This window comes from Suncus etruscus, chromosome 10 (assembly GCF_024139225.1).
Source record: "Suncus etruscus isolate mSunEtr1 chromosome 10, mSunEtr1.pri.cur, whole genome shotgun sequence".
Classification (NCBI taxonomy): Eukaryota; Metazoa; Chordata; class Mammalia; order Eulipotyphla; family Soricidae; genus Suncus; species Suncus etruscus.
In genome coordinates this window covers 35,566,891-35,585,742 of record NC_064857.1, presented here as the reverse complement: position 1 = coordinate 35,585,742, position 18,852 = coordinate 35,566,891, and the positions used below count along the sequence as shown (strand labels likewise).

General features: G+C 43.1%; 1 protein-coding gene and 1 pseudogene across 1 annotated transcript; both read left to right on the top strand.

The window, feature by feature from the left end:
* Positions 1–411: 411 nt before the first annotated feature.
* On the top strand, positions 412–2,951 carry S100A7 (S100 calcium binding protein A7). The gene is made up of 2 exons (XM_049782372.1): positions 412–552; positions 2,746–2,951. The coding sequence occupies exons 1-2, from the start codon at positions 412–414 to the stop codon at positions 2,887–2,889; spliced, it is 285 nt and encodes a 94-aa protein (XP_049638329.1). The 3' UTR covers positions 2,890–2,951.
* LOC126021712 (uncharacterized) lies at positions 1,812–1,910 on the top strand (annotated as a pseudogene).
* Positions 2,952–18,852: the final 15,901 nt, after the last annotated feature.

Genomic DNA, 18,852 nt, shown 5'->3' with positions numbered 1-18,852 from the left:
CTGCAGAAAGGGTTTCTGTTGGGTTCCTGTTGGTAACCTTTCGATGGGGGAGCCCCACCCCAGTTTTGTGCTGAAAGATCTAGAGGCTGACTCCTGTCTTTTCCACAACCTGAATTAAAGTCTTTATGCTGCTACTTGCACGGTGTTTCTTCCGTTTCTTACAGCTCATCACTGCTGCCCTCTGTCTCCATGTCTTGTCCTTGGGTCATAGTCCCCAGAACTCAGTCCACCCCTCCCTGCTAACTTGTTTTCCTGCCTCTGACTCCATTTGAATGAAATAATACCAACTCTTCTGTTACCTCTCAGCTGCTCACTCTCTTCCCCATATTTCCCATCTCCCCAGCTCTGTGTTTCCCAGCCCATGACAGTGTCTGTGCTCACATCTCTCCTGCAGCTTACCAAGAAGTAAAGATGAGTAACAGTGAGCCTGAGAAGATGCTTTTAAAGTTGCTTGAATTCTTCCACCAAAATGCCGGAGAAGCAGACACCTTGGACAGATCAAAGCTGGAGAAGATCATGAAGGAGCATTTCCCCACCTTTCTCTCTGCTTGTGTGAGTGGAAGCTTGGAAAAGCAGGGGTTCGGGGTGGGGGGAACCTGTTTCCTGGAGTTCAACTCAGTCAAACACTCACTCTTGATACAATGGGGGCAAGAGTCTTACTCTCCCCAGTCTCTGCAGAACCTAACTCTGGGCCCAGGGACTTCTGGGGGCTCATTTCTAGTTCTAGGAATAGGTTTTCATTAAGTTATTATAAGCACAGAAACTGTCACCTTCTCCTAAGCCTGAGATACCGCGGATGTAATATGGAGACAGTATAGATACGTGACCCAAGCAGGGCCCAGCCTGCAGGGATAGGCATGGGAGGTGCTTTGCAGGCTAGTGATAGATACAGATAGCAGAGGGAGTCCCTAAGATGATGGAAGGAGGGGAGGAAATCTTGAGTGAAACTATCTTTTTATTTGAAACCCAACATTTCCACTTTAGAATCAACTTCCTGTGGTTCCACTGCTGCTTCTGGTATCTTCTCTGTTTCCTGAACAGAAGTCACACAGCAAAAATTCCAAGGGAAAGGAAACTGCTTCAATTGAGTTTTTCAATCTCTCTCATTGTGTTGAGCTTAGGTCACAAATAGCTCCACAGATCTAGTACCCACGGTGCCTTCCAGAGAAGAGATGGTTCACAACGGATCACTTCTAATTAAAAAAAAAAAGTGTTTGGGTCATATCTGGGGGGTTCTGAAATCACTCCTGGTGGTGCTCAGGGACTGCAAGGTGCTGGGAATCATGCCCGAGTCTTTGACTCACCAAGCTCAGCCTCTTTTGTAGTGCTTTGACTTTTTTTTTCTTTTCTGTTTTTTTTTTTTTTTTTTGGTTTTGTTTTTGGGTCACAGCGGCAGTGCTCAGGGGTTACTCTTGGCTCTACTCTCAGAAATCGCTCCTGGCAGGCTCGGAGGACCATATGGATGCTAGGATTCGAACCACCATCCTTCTGCATGCAAGCCAAATGCCCTACCTCCATGCTATCTCTCCGGCCCCTGCTTTGACTTTTTAATGGGGACATTGAGAGTGAAATCAGTGCTGAGATGGGAGTATGAAGGATGCCAGGCTGGGAAATCAATGTTGGGCTTCTAAAGGGTGGCACGGGCCAAACTGGCTAGATCTTTGTGTCTCCTGTGTGTGTTCTCAGTCAGACCCAAGATCATAGGCTTCCTCAGTCCCCATTCTCTGTGCAGCTCTTGTTCTTTTATTTATTTTTTTTAACTTTTTAATTTTACCTACCCTTTACTTTTATTAAAATTTTTACTATGGTGTTTACTTTGGCAGTACATACACTAAAACTGAAAAGATACAGAGATTAGCATGGCCCTGTGCAAGGATGACATGCAAATTTGTGAAGTGTTCCATATTTTTTTTGTGAAATATGTTTGAAAAAAATTTTATTATAATACTTCATTTACCAAGTTATTCATAATACAGTTGTTTCAGGCATTAAATATTCAAATACCAACCCCATAACTATTGTGACCTTCCCTCACCAGTGTTCCCAATCTCCCACTACAGCCTGCTTCTTTGCAGGAACAAATTTGTTTTATATTGCTTGTTACAACCCAAAGGTAAATGTAATGATCAAAACTTAGATCAGGGGCCAGAGTTATAGCGCAGTGGTAGGGTGTTTGCCCTTGCACACAGCTGACACAGGATGGACCTGGTTTTGATCCCTGCTGTTCCATATGGTCCCCCAAGCCAGGAGCGATTTCTGAGTGCATAGCCAGAAGTAACCCCTGAGCATCACTGGGTGTGGCCCAAAAACCTAAAAAAAAAAAAACAAAAACCCAAAAAACTTAGATCAATAAGGTTTAGTTTGTAATAATTGTTCTAGCTCTCCATGGGGTTACTAAAGTCAGTGTCTAAGGTTTTACTGGGCTGTGGTTGTGCTTGTTGAGTTTTCTCACTGAGCTTGGTGGTCTTCTACGCAACTGTGCCATCAGATTGGCTGTGATCATAGTGGCAGTTTCCACTATGACTCCATTCCTGTTTGTTCTTCCCTGTGGCCCCTTTCAGCCTATCCATCAATGCAGGCGAGCCCCGTTTCTTCACTGTGCTTGGTGCTCTATGAGAGCAGATCCAAGCACAAGCTGGCCAGAGAATTAGTCAGAGACTCCTATGTCGTGTTTCACAAACTCCACATGCCCATTCCAATCAAAGGTAACCAGATTTCCTTTCGTTTGCTCCCTTCTCCTGGCAGGAGAAAAAGAACCCAGCATTCCTGGAAGAGTTCTTTAAGAATGAAGACAAGAACCAGGACAAGAAAATCAACTTCCCTGAGTTTATGTCCTGTGTGTCTCAAGTGGCCATATACTTACACGATCAGTCTCACAACCAGAGCTGAGAGGCTTATGGTCTCCCCAGACCTGGGCTCAGCTCTCCCAGTGGTCAATAAAGCATCACTCTCTTGCTCTGTTTATCTGTGTGCGTGTGTTTCTTCCTCACTGGGCATGCTCAGGTTTCATGGCTGGCAGAGACATTATTGATTTTCATGTTCTTTTTCTTTTTGGTTTTGAGTCACACCGGTGGCACTCAGGGGTTCTACTGACTCTGTGCTCAGAAATCGCTTCTGGAAGGCTCAGGGATATGGGATGCTGGAATTCAAACCACTGTCTGTCCTGGGTTGGCTTTGTGCAAGATAAATGCTCTACCACTGTGCTATCTCTCCAGTCCAGATTATTGATTTTCTTTATTAATGTTGTTTGTTTTATTCCTATTAGAAGTTTGGAAACACATAGACACACAGGGCTACCTGTGGGGGGGGGGTTTAATTTGCATGCTGTACAGGCAACTTACCTCTAAAACACCTTTAATTTCTTCCTAGAACAAAATACAACACTTGCCTTAAACCCAGACTCCCCTTTTTGCTCCATGCTCTCATTTGTCCAGCCTTTACATGCTATCTTGTTAGTTTGCTACACCCATTGCTTACTCCTGGCTCTGTGCTCAGGGATCACTCCCCACAGGGCTTGAGATGGGGGCCAGGGAGTGGATCTGGATCAGTTATGTGTAAGGCGACTCCCTTACCCATGCTATCTCTCTGGCCTATGCACTATCTCAGAATATATTTCTACCTTTGAAGTCATCTGCTACCATTGTAGGGCCCTGATCAGCCACAGAAATTAAGACCTGGGTTTGGGGTGGCTAAACAGAAGAGGTGTCTCAGGAGGACAGAAACACTCCATGAGATCATGCGCAGTCTTGGGACGGAACGAAGTTGGCAGGTGCCTGTACCTCCAGGCATCGAGGAGTCTAAATGTGGCTGTACTCCACCCTGAACCCCAAGGGGACTTACTGGACAAGGTGAAAGTTCATCCTTGCCATGACCCCCCCATGAGAGAGAAGATAGAAGCTGCATGTTTGGAAACATCTCCTAAAAGCATCTGTTTTGTTGTTGTTTTTTGTTTTGTTTTGTTTTTTGGGCCACACCTGGTGACACTCAGGGGTTACTCCTGGCTCTGCGTTCAGAAATTGCTCCTGGCTTGGGGGACCATATGGGACGCCGGGGGATGGAACCATGAATCCGTCCTAGGTTAGCGCATACAAGGGAAATGCCCTACTGCCTGTGCTATGGCTCCGGCCCCAAATCATCTGGTTTTAGGGGTGTTTTCCTAGTGTGAGCTGAGCTGGGAAAGATACATTCAAGCCAGGTACAGCTCCTGGTTCAAGTTCAAGAGAGATGCTGTCACCAAGTCTCTACTTATGCTTCTGTTGACAGCCCATTCCTTTGACGCCTAGGGAACCTGACACTGAGTTCCCAAGTGCTCCGCTCCCTACAGGGAGTGGGAAGTAGGGTGGAGTCTCTCCCCCAGCTCCAGCCAATTTCTGTGTCCTGTAGGAGTAGCTCAGTCAGGGGAAGGGAGAGGCGTTGCATCAAGCTTTGGTTACATTTATTTGCATTGTAGGGTGTTTAGCTTCCCAAGTTTGGCACTTTACAAGAAAGTCTAACTTTCTTGGTAGACTAGCAGGACCCTCCAGGCAGTGTGGCCTTGACTATTTTGGTGAGAAACTTGTCACAGACCTGAAACCCCGGGGCCAGCCTGCAATGCAAAGAGGGGAGGGGTCCAGCCCCCATTACCTGCTGATCAGGGCTGTAGTCAGGACATAGCGCCCACAGTGCCACACATTATCAGGAGCAACTGGCAAGCACACTGTCACAGGCTGCCAACATGGCACTAGGTGTGATGGGTAACCACTTGGGGTTGGTCTATGCACATTCATAGGGTCTCTGGGCAGCCACCTGATGTGCAGGTGCGGTGGCTTCTGGCCCAGACCTTCCCTCTGGGGTCACAGCATCACTAGGGTGAGGTCAGTGTTGATGCTTGTTTCAGTGTCACCTAGTCTGGGTATTCTGCTCCCTAGAGACTTAATTGCCACACAAGTTGGCCTGCCAGAGTGCCAGGAGTTCCAGATACCCAGCTGAGTCAGGATTATGTGCGTTCATAGACAGTCAAATTGTGCATGCTTTCCCCCATTGGCTGCTTTGGCTAATCCCAGAGACCAACCAAGTCACTTTCTATGGCCAGCTGGGTTCTGTGGCGAGCTAGGCTGGCTGTGGCAGAAGCCTGCTGAAATTAGGCTCTGCTTGAACCCAGGCTTTCCCCTTCACAGGTGGTACACCAGTAGTAAATATTCATCATTCCTTTTTTTTTTTTTTTTTTGGGTCACACCCGGCAGTGCTCAGGCGTCACTCCTGGCTCCATGCTCAGAAATCACCCCTGGCAGGCACGGGGGACTATATGGGATGCCGGGATTTGAACCACCATCCTTCTGCATGAAAGGCAAACGCCTTACCTCCATGCTATCTCTCTGGCACCCCTAATCATCCTTTTTATTTTTTAAAAGCTTTTATTTATTTTATTTTATTTTTTTTTGGTTTTTGAGTCACACCTAGCAGTGCTCAGGGGTTACTCCTGGCTCACACTCAGAAATTGTCCCTGGCAGGTTTGGGAGACCACACGGGATGTAGGGGATTCAAACCACTGTCCTTCTGCATGCAAGGCTAACACCCTATCTCCATGCTATCTCTCTGGCCCCTAAAAGCTTTTATTTTATTTTAATTTATTTTGGGGCAACACCTGGTGGCACTCAGAGGTTACTCCTGGCTCTGCACTCAGAACTCATTGCTGGCAGGCTTGGGGAACCTTATGGGATGCCAGGGATGGAAACTGGGTCGGCCACATACTAGGCAAATGTCCATCCTGTTGTCAGCCCTGTTTCCTTTTATTTTATTTTTAAGAAATAAATTCTCTAATTGAACCACTGTGAGATACAAAATTGTTCATGATTGAGTTTAAGTCATATCCTTCACCAGTACATATTTCCTGCCACCAATCCCTAGTTTCCCTTCCACTCTCCACCCCTGCCATCCCCATTGCTTGCCTCTGTGGCAGACACATCTCTTTTTTATTTATTTTTTCTTTAAGACACTGTAGTTTGCAAAATTGTTACTGAAGAGGGGTAATGCAGATCACCTTTCAGCACCCTGTTTTGTCCAGAGTGATCATTTCCAGACATCATTGTCAGAGCGGCCCTTTCTCTGCCCCAACTGCAACCCACCGCCCACAATTTATGGCATTCTTTTTTCATCCAGTCACTCTGGGACATTTCTAGACTTGCAGCACCAGGGCCTGGTTTTGTGTGTGTGTGTGTGTGTGTTTGGTCATATAATTATTATTTTAATATAATTTTTATTTTGATCATAATGGCTTACATATTGTTGACAATAATATTTTAGTTACATATTAACATAATATCAGGGGGATTCCCATCACCGAATTATCTTCCTTACACCTCCATTCCCATCCTACCTCCCATATCCTCCTCCCTCACCCCCGGGACTGCTAGAATATGTGGTCCCCTCTGAGCCTAGCTTACTACTTAGTGGTCCTACACCTGTTTTGGTCTTGGTACCTCCCTTGTTTCCTCCTCTAACTGGGAGGCGGTACTAGATAGTTACAGTTATGTGGTTTTGTTTGAAGAAGGGAAAAGTGATAAACTAGGGTAAAAATCAAAGACGTCGAAAATGGGCAGAGTCCTTCTAGAGGCTCTCATCATCGGTTTGAGAGACCAAGGGGAAAAAGAAGGTGAAACACCTCAACAGTACAAAAAGAAGTGTCAAATAAAATATCCAGTGAGCACTCCAACAATAAAGATAAGCACCACATAAAAGCCATGGTCTTGAGATAAAAAACATGGCATAGCACCTAAAGAAAAAGAAAAGAAGAAAATAAATAAATACATAAATAAATAAATAAATATAAATGGAGACAACAACTTGAGTAACCATACCAAAACGAAGAAATCGACAAAACCTAGATAGATATAAAAAATTGTTTTGTGATTTTTTTTTCTTTTTCCTCCTGCACAGGCACAGTAAATATTGGGGTCATTTGAAAAGGAATTCCCTTGGCCTAAGAGATACGGGGTTTCTCCACCCTTGGAGTATATTGTCATGGGATTAACTATAGACTCCGTTCAGGTTCATTTACTCTCCCCTTGGTGCTTTCGTGGTGTTTGGAAGACTTCTGCTTCGTCCTGGGTGATAAGATCAGATCTCTGTATCTAGATATCTTGGTATCTGCACAGGTCAAGGGGTGGGACTTATGATGAAGCTTTTCTTTGTGGTTCTAGAAGTTCTGTTCCCTCCTGGTGCCAGTCTTGAGGACCAATTGTTGAGAGCGACATCTTGTGGCAGACGGGCATCACTACAGCAAAGAGTCCAAGCTAACTGCACTACCTCAAGTGCAGTGAGAAATCACTCACAGGGACTTTGACCTGACAATCTAGGGATTTTAGATAATTTAAGAGAATGTAAAGGCCTCTGGTAATATTAAATTGCTGTATGGGGCCTGGGGGTGGGGTAAAAAACTTACATTTATTTTTTGGTATGGGGGCCATATCTGGAGGTGCTCAGAACTTACTCCTTTTTTTAATATATATTTTTTATTTTATCTTATGTTTCATTTATTTATGAGCTATACTAACAAGTATTATGAAGTTCAACTTGTTAAACATTCTTTTTTTTATTTAAACACCTTGATTACATACATGATTGTTTTTGGGTTTCAGTCATGTAAAGAACACCACCCATCACCAGTGCAACATTCCCATCACCAATGTCCCAAGTCTCCCTCCTCCCCACCCGACCCCCGCCTGTACTCTAAACAGGCTCTCCATTTCCCTCATACATTCTCATTATAAGGAAATGTAGTTATTTCTCTAACTAAACTCATCACTCTTTGTGGTGAGCTTCCTGTGGTGAGCTGGAACTTCCAGCTCTTTTCTCTTTTGTGTCTGAAAATTATTATTGCAAGAATGTCTTTCATTTTTCTTAAAACCCATAGATGAGTGAGACCATTCTGCGTTTTTCTCTCTCTCTCTCTGACTTATTTCACTCAGCATAATAGATTCCGTGTACATCCATGTATAGGAAAATTTCATGACTTCATCTCTCCTGACAGCTGCATAATATTCCATTGTGTATATGTACCACAGTTTCTTTAGCCATTCATCTGTTGAAGGGCATCTTGGTTGTTTCCAGAGTCTTGCTATGGTAAATAGTGCTGCAATGAATATAGGTGTAAGGAAGGGGTTTTTGTACTGTATTTTTGTGTTCCTAGGGTATATTCCTAGGAGTGGTATAGCTGGATCATATGGGAGCTCGATTTCAAGTTTTTGGAGGAATCTCCATATCACTTTCCCCAGATAGGAAAGGAAGAAGTCAAGCTCTCACTGTTTGCAGATGACATGATACTCAGAAAACCCTAAAGACTCTACCAAAAAGCTTCTAGAAACAATAGACTCATATAGCAAGGTGGCAGGCTACAAAATTAACACACAAAAATCAATGGCCTTTCTATACACCAATAGTAATAAGGAAAAAATGGACATTAAGAAAACAACCCCATTCACAATAGTGCCACACAAACTCAAATATCTCGGAATCAACTTGACTAAAAATGTGAAGGACCTATACAAAGAAAACTATAAAACTCTGCTCCAAGAAATAAGAGAGGACACGCAGAAATGGAAATGCATACCCTGCTCGTGGATTGGCAGGATTAACATAATCAAAATGGCAATACTCCCCAAGGCATTATACAGATTTAATGCCATCCCTCTAAAGATACCCATGACATTCTTCAAAGAAGTGGATCAGGCACTTTTGAAATTCATTTGGAACAATAAACACCCTCGAATAGCTAAAGCAATCATTGGGAAAAAGAATATGGGAGGAATTACTTTCCCCAACTTTAAACTGTACTACAAAGCAATAGTTATCAAAACAGCATGGTATTGGAATAAGGACAGGCCCTCAGATCAGTGGAATAGGCTTGAATACTCAGAAAATGTTCCCCAGACATACAATCAACTAATTTTTGATAAAGGAGCAGGAAACCCTAAATGGAGCAGGGAAAGCCTCTTCAACAAGTGGTGTTGGCACAATTGGATAGCCACTTGCAAAAAATTGAACTTAGACCCCCAGCTATCGTCATGTATGAAGGTAAAATTCAAATGGATTAAAGACCTCGATATCAGCCCCAAAACCATAAGATATATAGAACAGCACATAGGCAAGACACTCCAGGACATTACAGGCATCTTCAAGGAGGAAACTGCACTCTCCAAGCAAGTGAAAGCAGAGATTAACAGATGGGAATATATTAAGCTGAGAAGCTTCTGCACCTCAAAAGAAATAGTGCCCAGGATACAAGAGCCACCCACTGAGTGGGAGAAACTATTCACCCAATACCCATCAGATAAGGGGCTAATCTCCAAAATATACAAGGCACTGACAGAACTTTACAAGAAAAAAACATCTAATCCCATCAAAAAATGGGGAGAAGAAATGAACAGACACTTTGACAAAAAAGAAATACAAATGGCCAAAAGACACATGGAAAAGTGCTCCACATCACTAATCATCAGGGAGATGCAAATCAAAACAACGATGAGATACCACCTCATACCCCAGAGAATGGCACACATCACAAAGAATGAGAATAAACAGTGTTGGCGGGGATGTGGAGAGAAAGGAACTCTTATCCACTGCTGGTGGGAATGCCGTCTAGAACTTACTCCTGGCTGTGCTCAGGGATCACTCCTGGTGGGCGTCAGGGGACCCTATGCCATGCTGCAGATCAAAGCAAGTGCCTTTCCCTTAGAATGTACCTAAGAATTAGAGAAAAGAGAGTCTTTTCAAATGTACCTTAATTCAAAAAAAATTTTTTGCAGTTAATTAATTAATTAATTGGTTTTTGGGCTACACCCGGCTCAGGGATTACTCCTGGCTTTGTACTTAGAAATCGCTCTGATGGCTGGTCCGATGACAGTGGTTTATTAGAACTTATTAATGTTAGCATCACAAAAGTTGGTATATCTCCCTTCCTGGAGCAGGATTTTTAGCCGGCACGGATGGGCAGCTGGAAGGCCCCCCATGGGCCAGCGGCCTTTTGGTCTGGCCTAGGGTCAGGGGGGCCCGGACCTGGGTCACCCGACCCCCCTCTCCCCCATTCCTCCGGATCTCCAGGTGGGTTTCTGGGAGGAGCTGATGGGGCACCCTGGGTTTTCCCCACTCCCAGGCCGGGCCGGGACACTGGCCTAGGGTTGGGCTTAGGGGGTAGAGTTCGATCTGGTGGGTGGCAGATAGCTGCTCAGCTATACTCAGTCTGTCACTGGTAATTTCATATCAGTCTACATTTTGCAAACCGCGTGGGGGCGCTCCAACCATCAGTACCCCAGATTTACCCTTCTTAACTTCAGTAACACATAGTTCTAATCTCTGACCTAAGACATACAGTATATCTAACAAATCCCAGAACTATTTAGAAGGACACAAATTGAACACATATATCTTTTGAATATTTTATGGGTATTTTCTTTAACTGATGTAACTCTCTATATATTCTTCTACCATGATGTTTCTATTCACTTTTCATCTTGTCTATTCTTTGTAAGCTGTTCAGTAAGGATTGTTGGTGGAACTGTCCCTCAGTTTGATGCCTATGATTGAACTATGTCATGGAAATTGCAGGTCTTGTTCCTATTGCCTCCAGATGCACCAATAACGCCCCATGGCATTGATCCTTGTTTGCATAGACACATTAAAATGGGAAAACACCATACATACAGATAAGTTCTTATCTAATAAATCTCAGTACAATGTACCTTACACCCTGAACATTGATATAATGACCTGGCACAACCCTCAGAAGAATGGGCATCCTCCATTCACGCCGGAACCAGGCAAGCTATCTACGAAACATCCAAGGTCTTTTACAGCAACAGCTGGAAGCCGTCCTCTACCAGGAAAGACACTATCAAGGGTCTGACATCGACCCCCTAAAAAGAGACTTCCGTTTACACTGAGAAGACTTGACAACATCAATGACCTGCTCTATAGGACATGGTTCTCTCTAGTGCCCCTTAAGTGTGAGGTGAAACGAGAGGAAGCTATGCACCATCCTGACTGCAATATGGGATATGCAGACTCCAGGATCTTTAATACAGAAGCATGAGACCAACAACAGAGACTATGTGAGGAATGGAGGTGTATTGCCACTACAGACGATGACTTGAATTGGACAAACTAATTTGCCTGGAGCCTAGAGTCAGTCCTGTGCCAGGAAACTTCAGGGTTAGGGTCTCCTTGTATTTAGACCATAATTTGTCTTTCCATGTCCCTTATGTTTTGATGGGCCTATGCAAACAAATGCCACTTTAATACCATTTTTTTTTGGGCCACACCCGGTAACGCTCAGGGGTTACTCCTGGCTATGTGCTCAGAAGTTGCTCCTGGCTTGGGGGACCATATGGGACACCGGGGGATCGAACTGCGGTCCGTCCAAGGCTAGCACAGGCAAGGCAGGCACCTTACCTTTAGCGCCACCGCCCGGTCCCTTTAATACCATTTTTTACTATGTTCCCTTGACTCCAATTCTTAAGAAAAACAAGCCACTAAAACTTTTGAGGTTAACTTAAACTAGTTAGTATGTACATGGAACTAGAGAAATGTACTTTGCCCTCAATGTGTAAGGAGCTACATAAGTATAATGTCTTCAGATTATATTGTGTGCTGCTAAGAAATAGTATGTACTACAACTGGGGATTTGAGGGACAAGAAATTGTATTGTACATGGGTTCAGTTTTGTTTTTCTTAATGCTCTTTGGCTGAAAGTTCAAGGCTGGGATATCATCGATGGGACTACCGAGAATTCTGTTTATGGGTGATTGGGCTTCCACTGTAACTTTACCCTGTCCTCTTCTTTACATCTTTGTTGTCATAATTAAAATAAAAAAAGAAATAAAAAAAAAAGTTGGTATATAACCCCCCCCTCCCCACTGCTCAATTTGACTGGCTTAAAAAAAAAGGAAATCGCTCTAGTAGGCTCGGGGGACCATATGGGATGCTGGAAATCGAACCCGGTTCGTCCCAGGTAGGCCACATGCAAGGCAAATGCCCTACCATTGTGATATTTCTTTGGCCCCTCAAATTTTATTTTATTTTGTTTTGTTTTGTTTTTGGGGTCACACCCGGCAGCACTCAGGGGTTACTCCTGGCTCCATGCTCAGAAATCGCTTCTGGCAGGCTCGGGGGACCATATGGGATGCTGGGATTCGAACCAATGACCTTCTGCATGAAAGGCAAATACCTTACCTTCATGCTATCTATCCGGCCCCTCAAATTTTATTTTAAATGCCATGCAGTATCTTGCATATTCTGTCTGAAAAAGAATGAAAATACTAAGTTTAAAGCTAAAACCATAAAAGCAGAGCATGAACAAAGGAAGATATATAAGAAATAAAATTATATATAAATCATATCCTAAAGACAGGATAGTAAATTCAAGTGAATTTTGAAGTCAATGTCTTGCCTGTATGTCCACAGTGGAATTAATCCTAAGGACATATTTAAAACTTTTAAAAATATAGTGTAGGCAGCATGGTCACAATAGAGTTAAAGTTTATGGCATTGCTGGATAAAGGTAATGCACCTCACTAAAACCAAAGTGCCCATAACTCTCCACTACTGGCTTATGTTACTTCTGGTATCGTCTTGAACTTTACTTAATAGATTTATTGTTGATAGTGCTAATTTTGTAATATACTATTCTGAAACTGTTAAAACCAATAGTAAATGCATTGATATCAGAAACCAAGGTTATCAGCTTTGAAGGAGGATGCAAATATTAATGGAAAAAGTTGAAGAACCCTACAGAGCTAGATGGGAATGGAGATGTAGACAACAATCTATGGAACCTTCTGAGAAGTTTCGGAAGCAACCATGCCAGTATCTGTGAGTGCATTTAAAATGCCAGTGTTCTTTCAAATGTCTCAAATTCAAGGCTGTAATTTACAGAAGGTATCATGTAAGGGAAAAGCAAATAACATTATGTGTGATTGGTTCTGGATAGCAATATTTTTTTCTTTTGTCCTACATCAGTTGATGCTCAGGACTTACTCCTGTCTCTGTGCTTAGAGGTCAGGTCCTTATGGGCATATGGGGTGCTGGGAATTGAACCTATGTTGGCTGTGTTCAAGGCAAGCTCCCTACCCACTGGATTATATCTCTGGCTCCTGGAAAATGTTGACCTTATTAAGAATAAAATTATTGGCTAGAGAGATAATATTGTGGGTAAGGCACTTGCCTTGCACACAGCTGATCCTTAGTCCATTCCTGCCACCATGTATGCCTCTCATGCTCCCTCAGGAGTGACTCCTTAGCATAGAGCCTAACTACCACTGAGTGTGCCCCCACCTCTTGCAATTCCTTCTAGAAATAGACACAAAACAAATTAAAATGTTTCATCTGTAATTACCTTGACTTGCATCAATTAACACATTAATTTATGTCATCCTTACTGACATAGGGAGTTACTGACATAGTATTCATGTTTGGGACATATAAAAATGACATTAAATAATTTATTCTCTCTCTTGAAACACACACAACTGACTTATTAGCAGTGATTTAATGTAAGTAACATAATATGTTATTGGCCAATCAATTCAACCGAGCAGTTGTGAAATCGAACGTGCTTTTTGAACCTTGAGAGTAATCTGTCGTATCTCCAGCATGATTTTAACTAGATTGGGAGAACATCTTGTTTCCTTGCTATTACAATCTGATAAGCACTGTTTATTTGATTTATTACTCAGTGAACAGAGTTCCTGTTTGATTACATATTGTACTTGCTTTTGAATGAGAATCTATAAAAAAAAAGAAAGCAAAAGGTAAAAGCTGAGGAGCTAATGAATGAATATACTTCCAAGTCTGAAGATGAAATCTGTATTAAATGTGAATAGGTGATGTTTGTGGCTTTAGGCTATAGAATGTCTTGGCACTGGCTTTGTCTTTAGGAGTGAAAGTTTTCTAGAAGTCATAGAACTAAGCAAGATATGAAGCCATTAAAAAGCAGTAGTTCGGGGCTGGAGAGATAGCATGGAGGTAAGGTGTATGCCTTTCATGCAGAAAGAAGGTCAGTGGTTCGAATCCCAGCATCCCTTATGGTCCCCTGAGCCTGCCAGGAGTGATTTCTGAGTATAGAGCCATAAGTAACCCCTGAGCGCTGCCGGGTGTGACCCAAAAACCAAAACCAAACCAAAACCAAACCAAACAAAACAAAACAAAAAACCAACAAAACACCTCCCCCCCAAAACCCCCCCCAAAACAAAAAAAACCCCCCACCAAAACAAATAGTAGTTCTGCAACCCAAACTGACAAGAAAACTCAATTGATATTGTTGCAAGAAAATATAATTTTAAGAACGTCTGTTCTTTATTTCTTATTTTCTAATTTCTTTCCAGTTGCCAAAATAAAACTCTAAGATCTGTATCAACTTTTCCAGAATTCAGAGGCAGCCAGATGAGAACATGATGAGACCCATTTGACTGCCAATGGCAGTCACTAAAAATTTAATTATTTTGTTTTTGTTTTTGGGCCACAACTGGTGACGCTCAGGGGTTACTCCTGGCTCTGCACTCAGAAATCACCTCTGGCAGGCACAGGAGATCATATGGGATGCCTGGATTCGAACCATCATCTGTTCTGGATCAGCTGCCTGCAAGGCAAACTCCCTACCACTGTGCTATCTCTCTGGCCCCTGGAGGTGTCTAATCTAGTTCATGCCCCAGTTGTTGCACTGTCTTTACTGAATTACTTAAACTTCATGAAGCTACAAGATAATGCTGAGTTAACAGTGTCTAAAATTAGGAAAAAAGGAAAGTGTCTGCCATTGAACCAGGTTGGAGTGGGAATAGGGAAACTGGGGATATTGGAAGAGGGAAGTGGATACAGGTGAAAGGATGGGTTTTCAAATATTGCATGACTGAAACTCAACTATGAACATAAACATGGACCAGAACAATAGCACAGAGAGTAGAGATTTTGCCTTGCATACATCTAACCCAGGTTTCATCCCCATTCCCGGTATGGTTCCCCAAGCTCACCAGGAGTGATTCCTGAACTTGGAGCCAGGAGAAAGGCCTGAGCACTTCTGAGTGTTAATCTAACAACTGTTGTTCATAGAAGACATAGTGCTTTCTGGATTTTGTCTTTATATGCATAACACCAAAGTAAATGCAACTGTGTGTGCTTTCTGAAGAAGACAGGGCACCATTTTCAGATTAAAAACAATCAAACAAAAAAAAAGAACAACAGCGGTAGGGCGTTTGCCTTGCACATGGCTGATCCAGGACAGACAGACCTGGGTTCGATTCTCGGCATCCCATATGGTCCCCCAAAGCCAAGAACAATTCTGAGTGCACAGTCAGGATTAACACCTAGGTGTCACTGGGTGTGGCCCCAAAACAACAACAACAACAACAACAACACAAAAACCAATATAAAAAACAACATAAAACGCCTAAACCCAAGGCATAAAGGAACAAACTTCTGAGGGTAAAACTTGACATTACTGATTTCTGCCTCAGCAACTCAGGGTTCTGCCTCCCTAAAGAACATGGTGAACTAAACTCTTTTCTTCCTGCTCTTCTGTTTACTTCTCTGATCCCACTTAATGGAGCTATTCAGCTGTCTAGAGGTCTTTGGACTCCAACTTAGAACTTAATTCAGGCATTTACTGAGAACCTATCTGTAGACTGTTCTCATTCCTCTGGGAGACTGGGATGACCTTATGAGAAGGCCTGACTTAAAGGATCTTAGCTGTGTTTTTTTTTTTTTTTTTTTTTTTGGTTTTTGGGCCACACCCGGTAACGCTCAGGGGTTACTCCTGGCTATGTGCTCAGAAGTTGCTCCTGGCTTGGGGGACCATATGGGACACCGGGGGATCGAACCGCGGTCCATCCAAGGCCAGCGCAGGCAAGGCAGGCACCTTACCTTTAGCGCCACCGCCCGGCCCTTAGCTGTGTTTTCTACTGAGCCTATCTGTATATGAGCAAGATCACAGACAGGCTTATTGACCTGAGAGAAATGCATTATCTAAAGTGATCGTTTCCTCACATGATTCACATCCTATTCCACATGGATCAGAGTAAATGCTTCTGAAGTTGAGAGTGTTTGCAGAACAGTCACATTCTCTGTACCCTACCCCCACCACTCAGCTTTCCTCTTCCTGAACATACCTGTGAAAGCATATAGCCTTCAAATTAAATCTGAATCTTTGTTCTCAGTAACAGGTATTTTTTCCTACTTTCTCTGGCAGGCTTAATCTTTTACTTTAAGAGTTTAATTCATTGAAGATGAATGCAATTACTTTTTAAACATTTTATTTTATTGAAACAATTGTGATCTACAGAGTCCTTGTCCTTCATAGTTGAATTTCAGATATACAGTGAGTCAGGGCCATTCCCACCACCAGTATCAACCTCCCTCTACCAATAGCCCCAGAGTGCATCCTATACCATTACCCTTTGCCCCCTGGCCTGCCAGTATAACAGGCCCATTTAAGTTAGATTGTTAAAAGTTTAGGTCCCTTGATTCTATTATCATTGACTTTGGCTTGGATATTTAGTTCTGTCCTTGCTTTGTCCCTACCAGTGCGTCTGAGACCACTTTGCCCCTGGCCCCCAACCTTTCTTTATTCCTTTCTTCTTAGTTTTATAGAAAAATACAAAAATATGTGGTAAAACAAAGTAATTGTGTCCCAAGGTTCTATGAAAAAAGCAGGGGCCGGAGAGATAGCATGGAGGTAAGGCGTTTGCCTTTCATGCAGGAGGTCATCAGTTCGAATCCCGGCGTCCCATATGGTCCCCCGTGCCTGCCAGGAACAATTTCTGAGCCTGGAGCCAGGAATAATCCCTGAGCACTGCCGGGTGTGACCCAAAAAAACCACAAAAAAAAAAAAAAGAAAAAAGCAGGCCCCCCCTACTTAAAAAATAATAAATAAAAAAATAAAGGAAAATAAAAGAAGTGTGTGTTTGTGTGAGAGAGAGAAAGAGAGAGAGAGAGAGATTTCCCCCCATAGGCACAGTAAAAAATGGGGGAAATAAAAAGAAAAAACTTTGGCCTAAAAACAGGGAGATCCTACTCATGAAACATCCTGTCATAAGTCCAACTATAGGCTCCAGGCATACTAAGTTGTCTAACCCCAAAATCTTTCTTTGTGGTCTCATTAAAAATTCTTCTTAATCATGGTTGTAGCAGTCAGGTTTCTTTCTTTTTCTTTTTTTTTTTGGGGTGTGTGTCATACCTGGCAGCGCTCAGGGGTTACTCCTGGCTCTGTGCTCAGAAATCGCTCCTGGCAGGCTTGGCTCAGGGGACCATATGGAATGCTGAGATTTGAACCACCATCCGTCATGGACCAGCTGGTGCAAGGCAAACACCCTACCACTGTGCTATCTCTCTGGACCGCAGTCAGGTTTTTGTACAGATCCTATGTTGAAGTCAGAGTGACAATGAGCATCTTCTGGTTTCATCCCACCATTAGGTGGCAATGTAAGGAACCATGCCCTGAAAGCAAGTTTTTGCTGTTACCAAGTCATCAGATTGTCATATGCACCCACTCTGTAGCAAGTCAGTGCCAGGGCAGCATCAGGGCAGTTCGTGATAAAAGTCCAATTCTCAGTGCTGGTGCAGAAAACCATGCTGGTTCCATACTTAAGATTCAAGGTTCAGGGATAATGGCCAATGTCCGATCTTCTGAAGCCACGTCACTATGATAAATGTTCAGGGTTTAAGGCCTCACTGTGAATGAAATTACTTTTATAACTGAATATGTTAATTTTTTTTTGGTTTCTGGTCACATTTGGTAGCACTCAGGACTTAGTCCTGGCTCTATACATAGGCGTTCTTCTGGCAGTGCTTGGGGGACCATGTATAGTGATAAGAATTGAACTGGGAGTGGTTGCATGCAAAGCAAGCACCTTAACCACTGTCATCTCTTTCTGGCTCCTAGAAAATACATCTTGTTATATATTTTGAATTTTGGGTCATACTCAAACATGCTCAGAGCTTACTCTTGGCTGTGCTTAGGGAGACCATGTGATGCCGAGGAATCAAATCTGGGTCAGTAGTTTACGAGGCAAGTACCTTACCTATTAGATTATGTCTAGCACATCTCTTAACTTGTTAACTATTTTCATTTAGCTTTTTGAACATGTAAAATAACTGTTTCAAGCTCCTAGGTTTTTTTTTGGGGTGTGTGTGTTGGGCTACATCCAGCGGTGTCCAGGGGATACTCCTGGCTCTGCACTCAGAAATTGCTCCTGGCAGGCTCGGGGGATCATATGGGGTGCTGGGAATTGAACCTGGGTAAAACCCGTGTAAGGCAAACACCCTATTGTTGTGCTGTGCTACTCCGTTTCTATTTCTATCTTTTGTGTCACTTGAGTTCATTTCAATTGATCCTCCTATGGGGGTAATTCTGTGGGATTTCAGCTTGCAGTTTCGTACAAGAAATCAGTCATGGGAAAAGATTTATTTCGGAAACGGGCTGTAAAGCAGTTTCTTTGATCTTACTGAGTAAGCCAAGCTTCTTTTTCTGCTGCTTTTCCCTACTTTTATTAGCCAGAGTTTAAAAATAAATCATCCGGGGCCGGGTAGGTGGCGCTGGAGGTAAGGTGTCTGCCTTGCAAGCGCTAGCCAAGGAAGGACCGCGGTTCGATCCCCCGGCGTCCCAAATGGTCCCCCCAAGCCAGGGGCGATTTCTGAGCACATAGCCAGGAGTAACCCCTGAGCGTCAAACGGGTGTGGCCCAAAAACCAAAAAAAAAAAAAAAAAAATCATCCGAGGGTCAGGATTGAGAAACTAAGAGTACTTGTGTTAACTCCGAAAAGGAGAAAGGAAAAAGTGATTTTAAAGATGTATGACAATAACCCTCCCCTCTTATCGTTTGATCTTCCAGTT

Excerpts from the sequence above, each read along its gene's own strand:
- S100A7 (XM_049782372.1), top strand. The coding sequence starts at position 412 with ATGAGTAACAGTGAGCCTGAGAAGATGCTTTTAAAGTTGCTTGAATTC. Across the intron at positions 553-2,745 it reads CCACCTTTCTCTCTGCTTGT|GAGAAAAAGAACCCAGCATT; the intron begins GTGAGTGGAAGC and ends TTCTCCTGGCAG.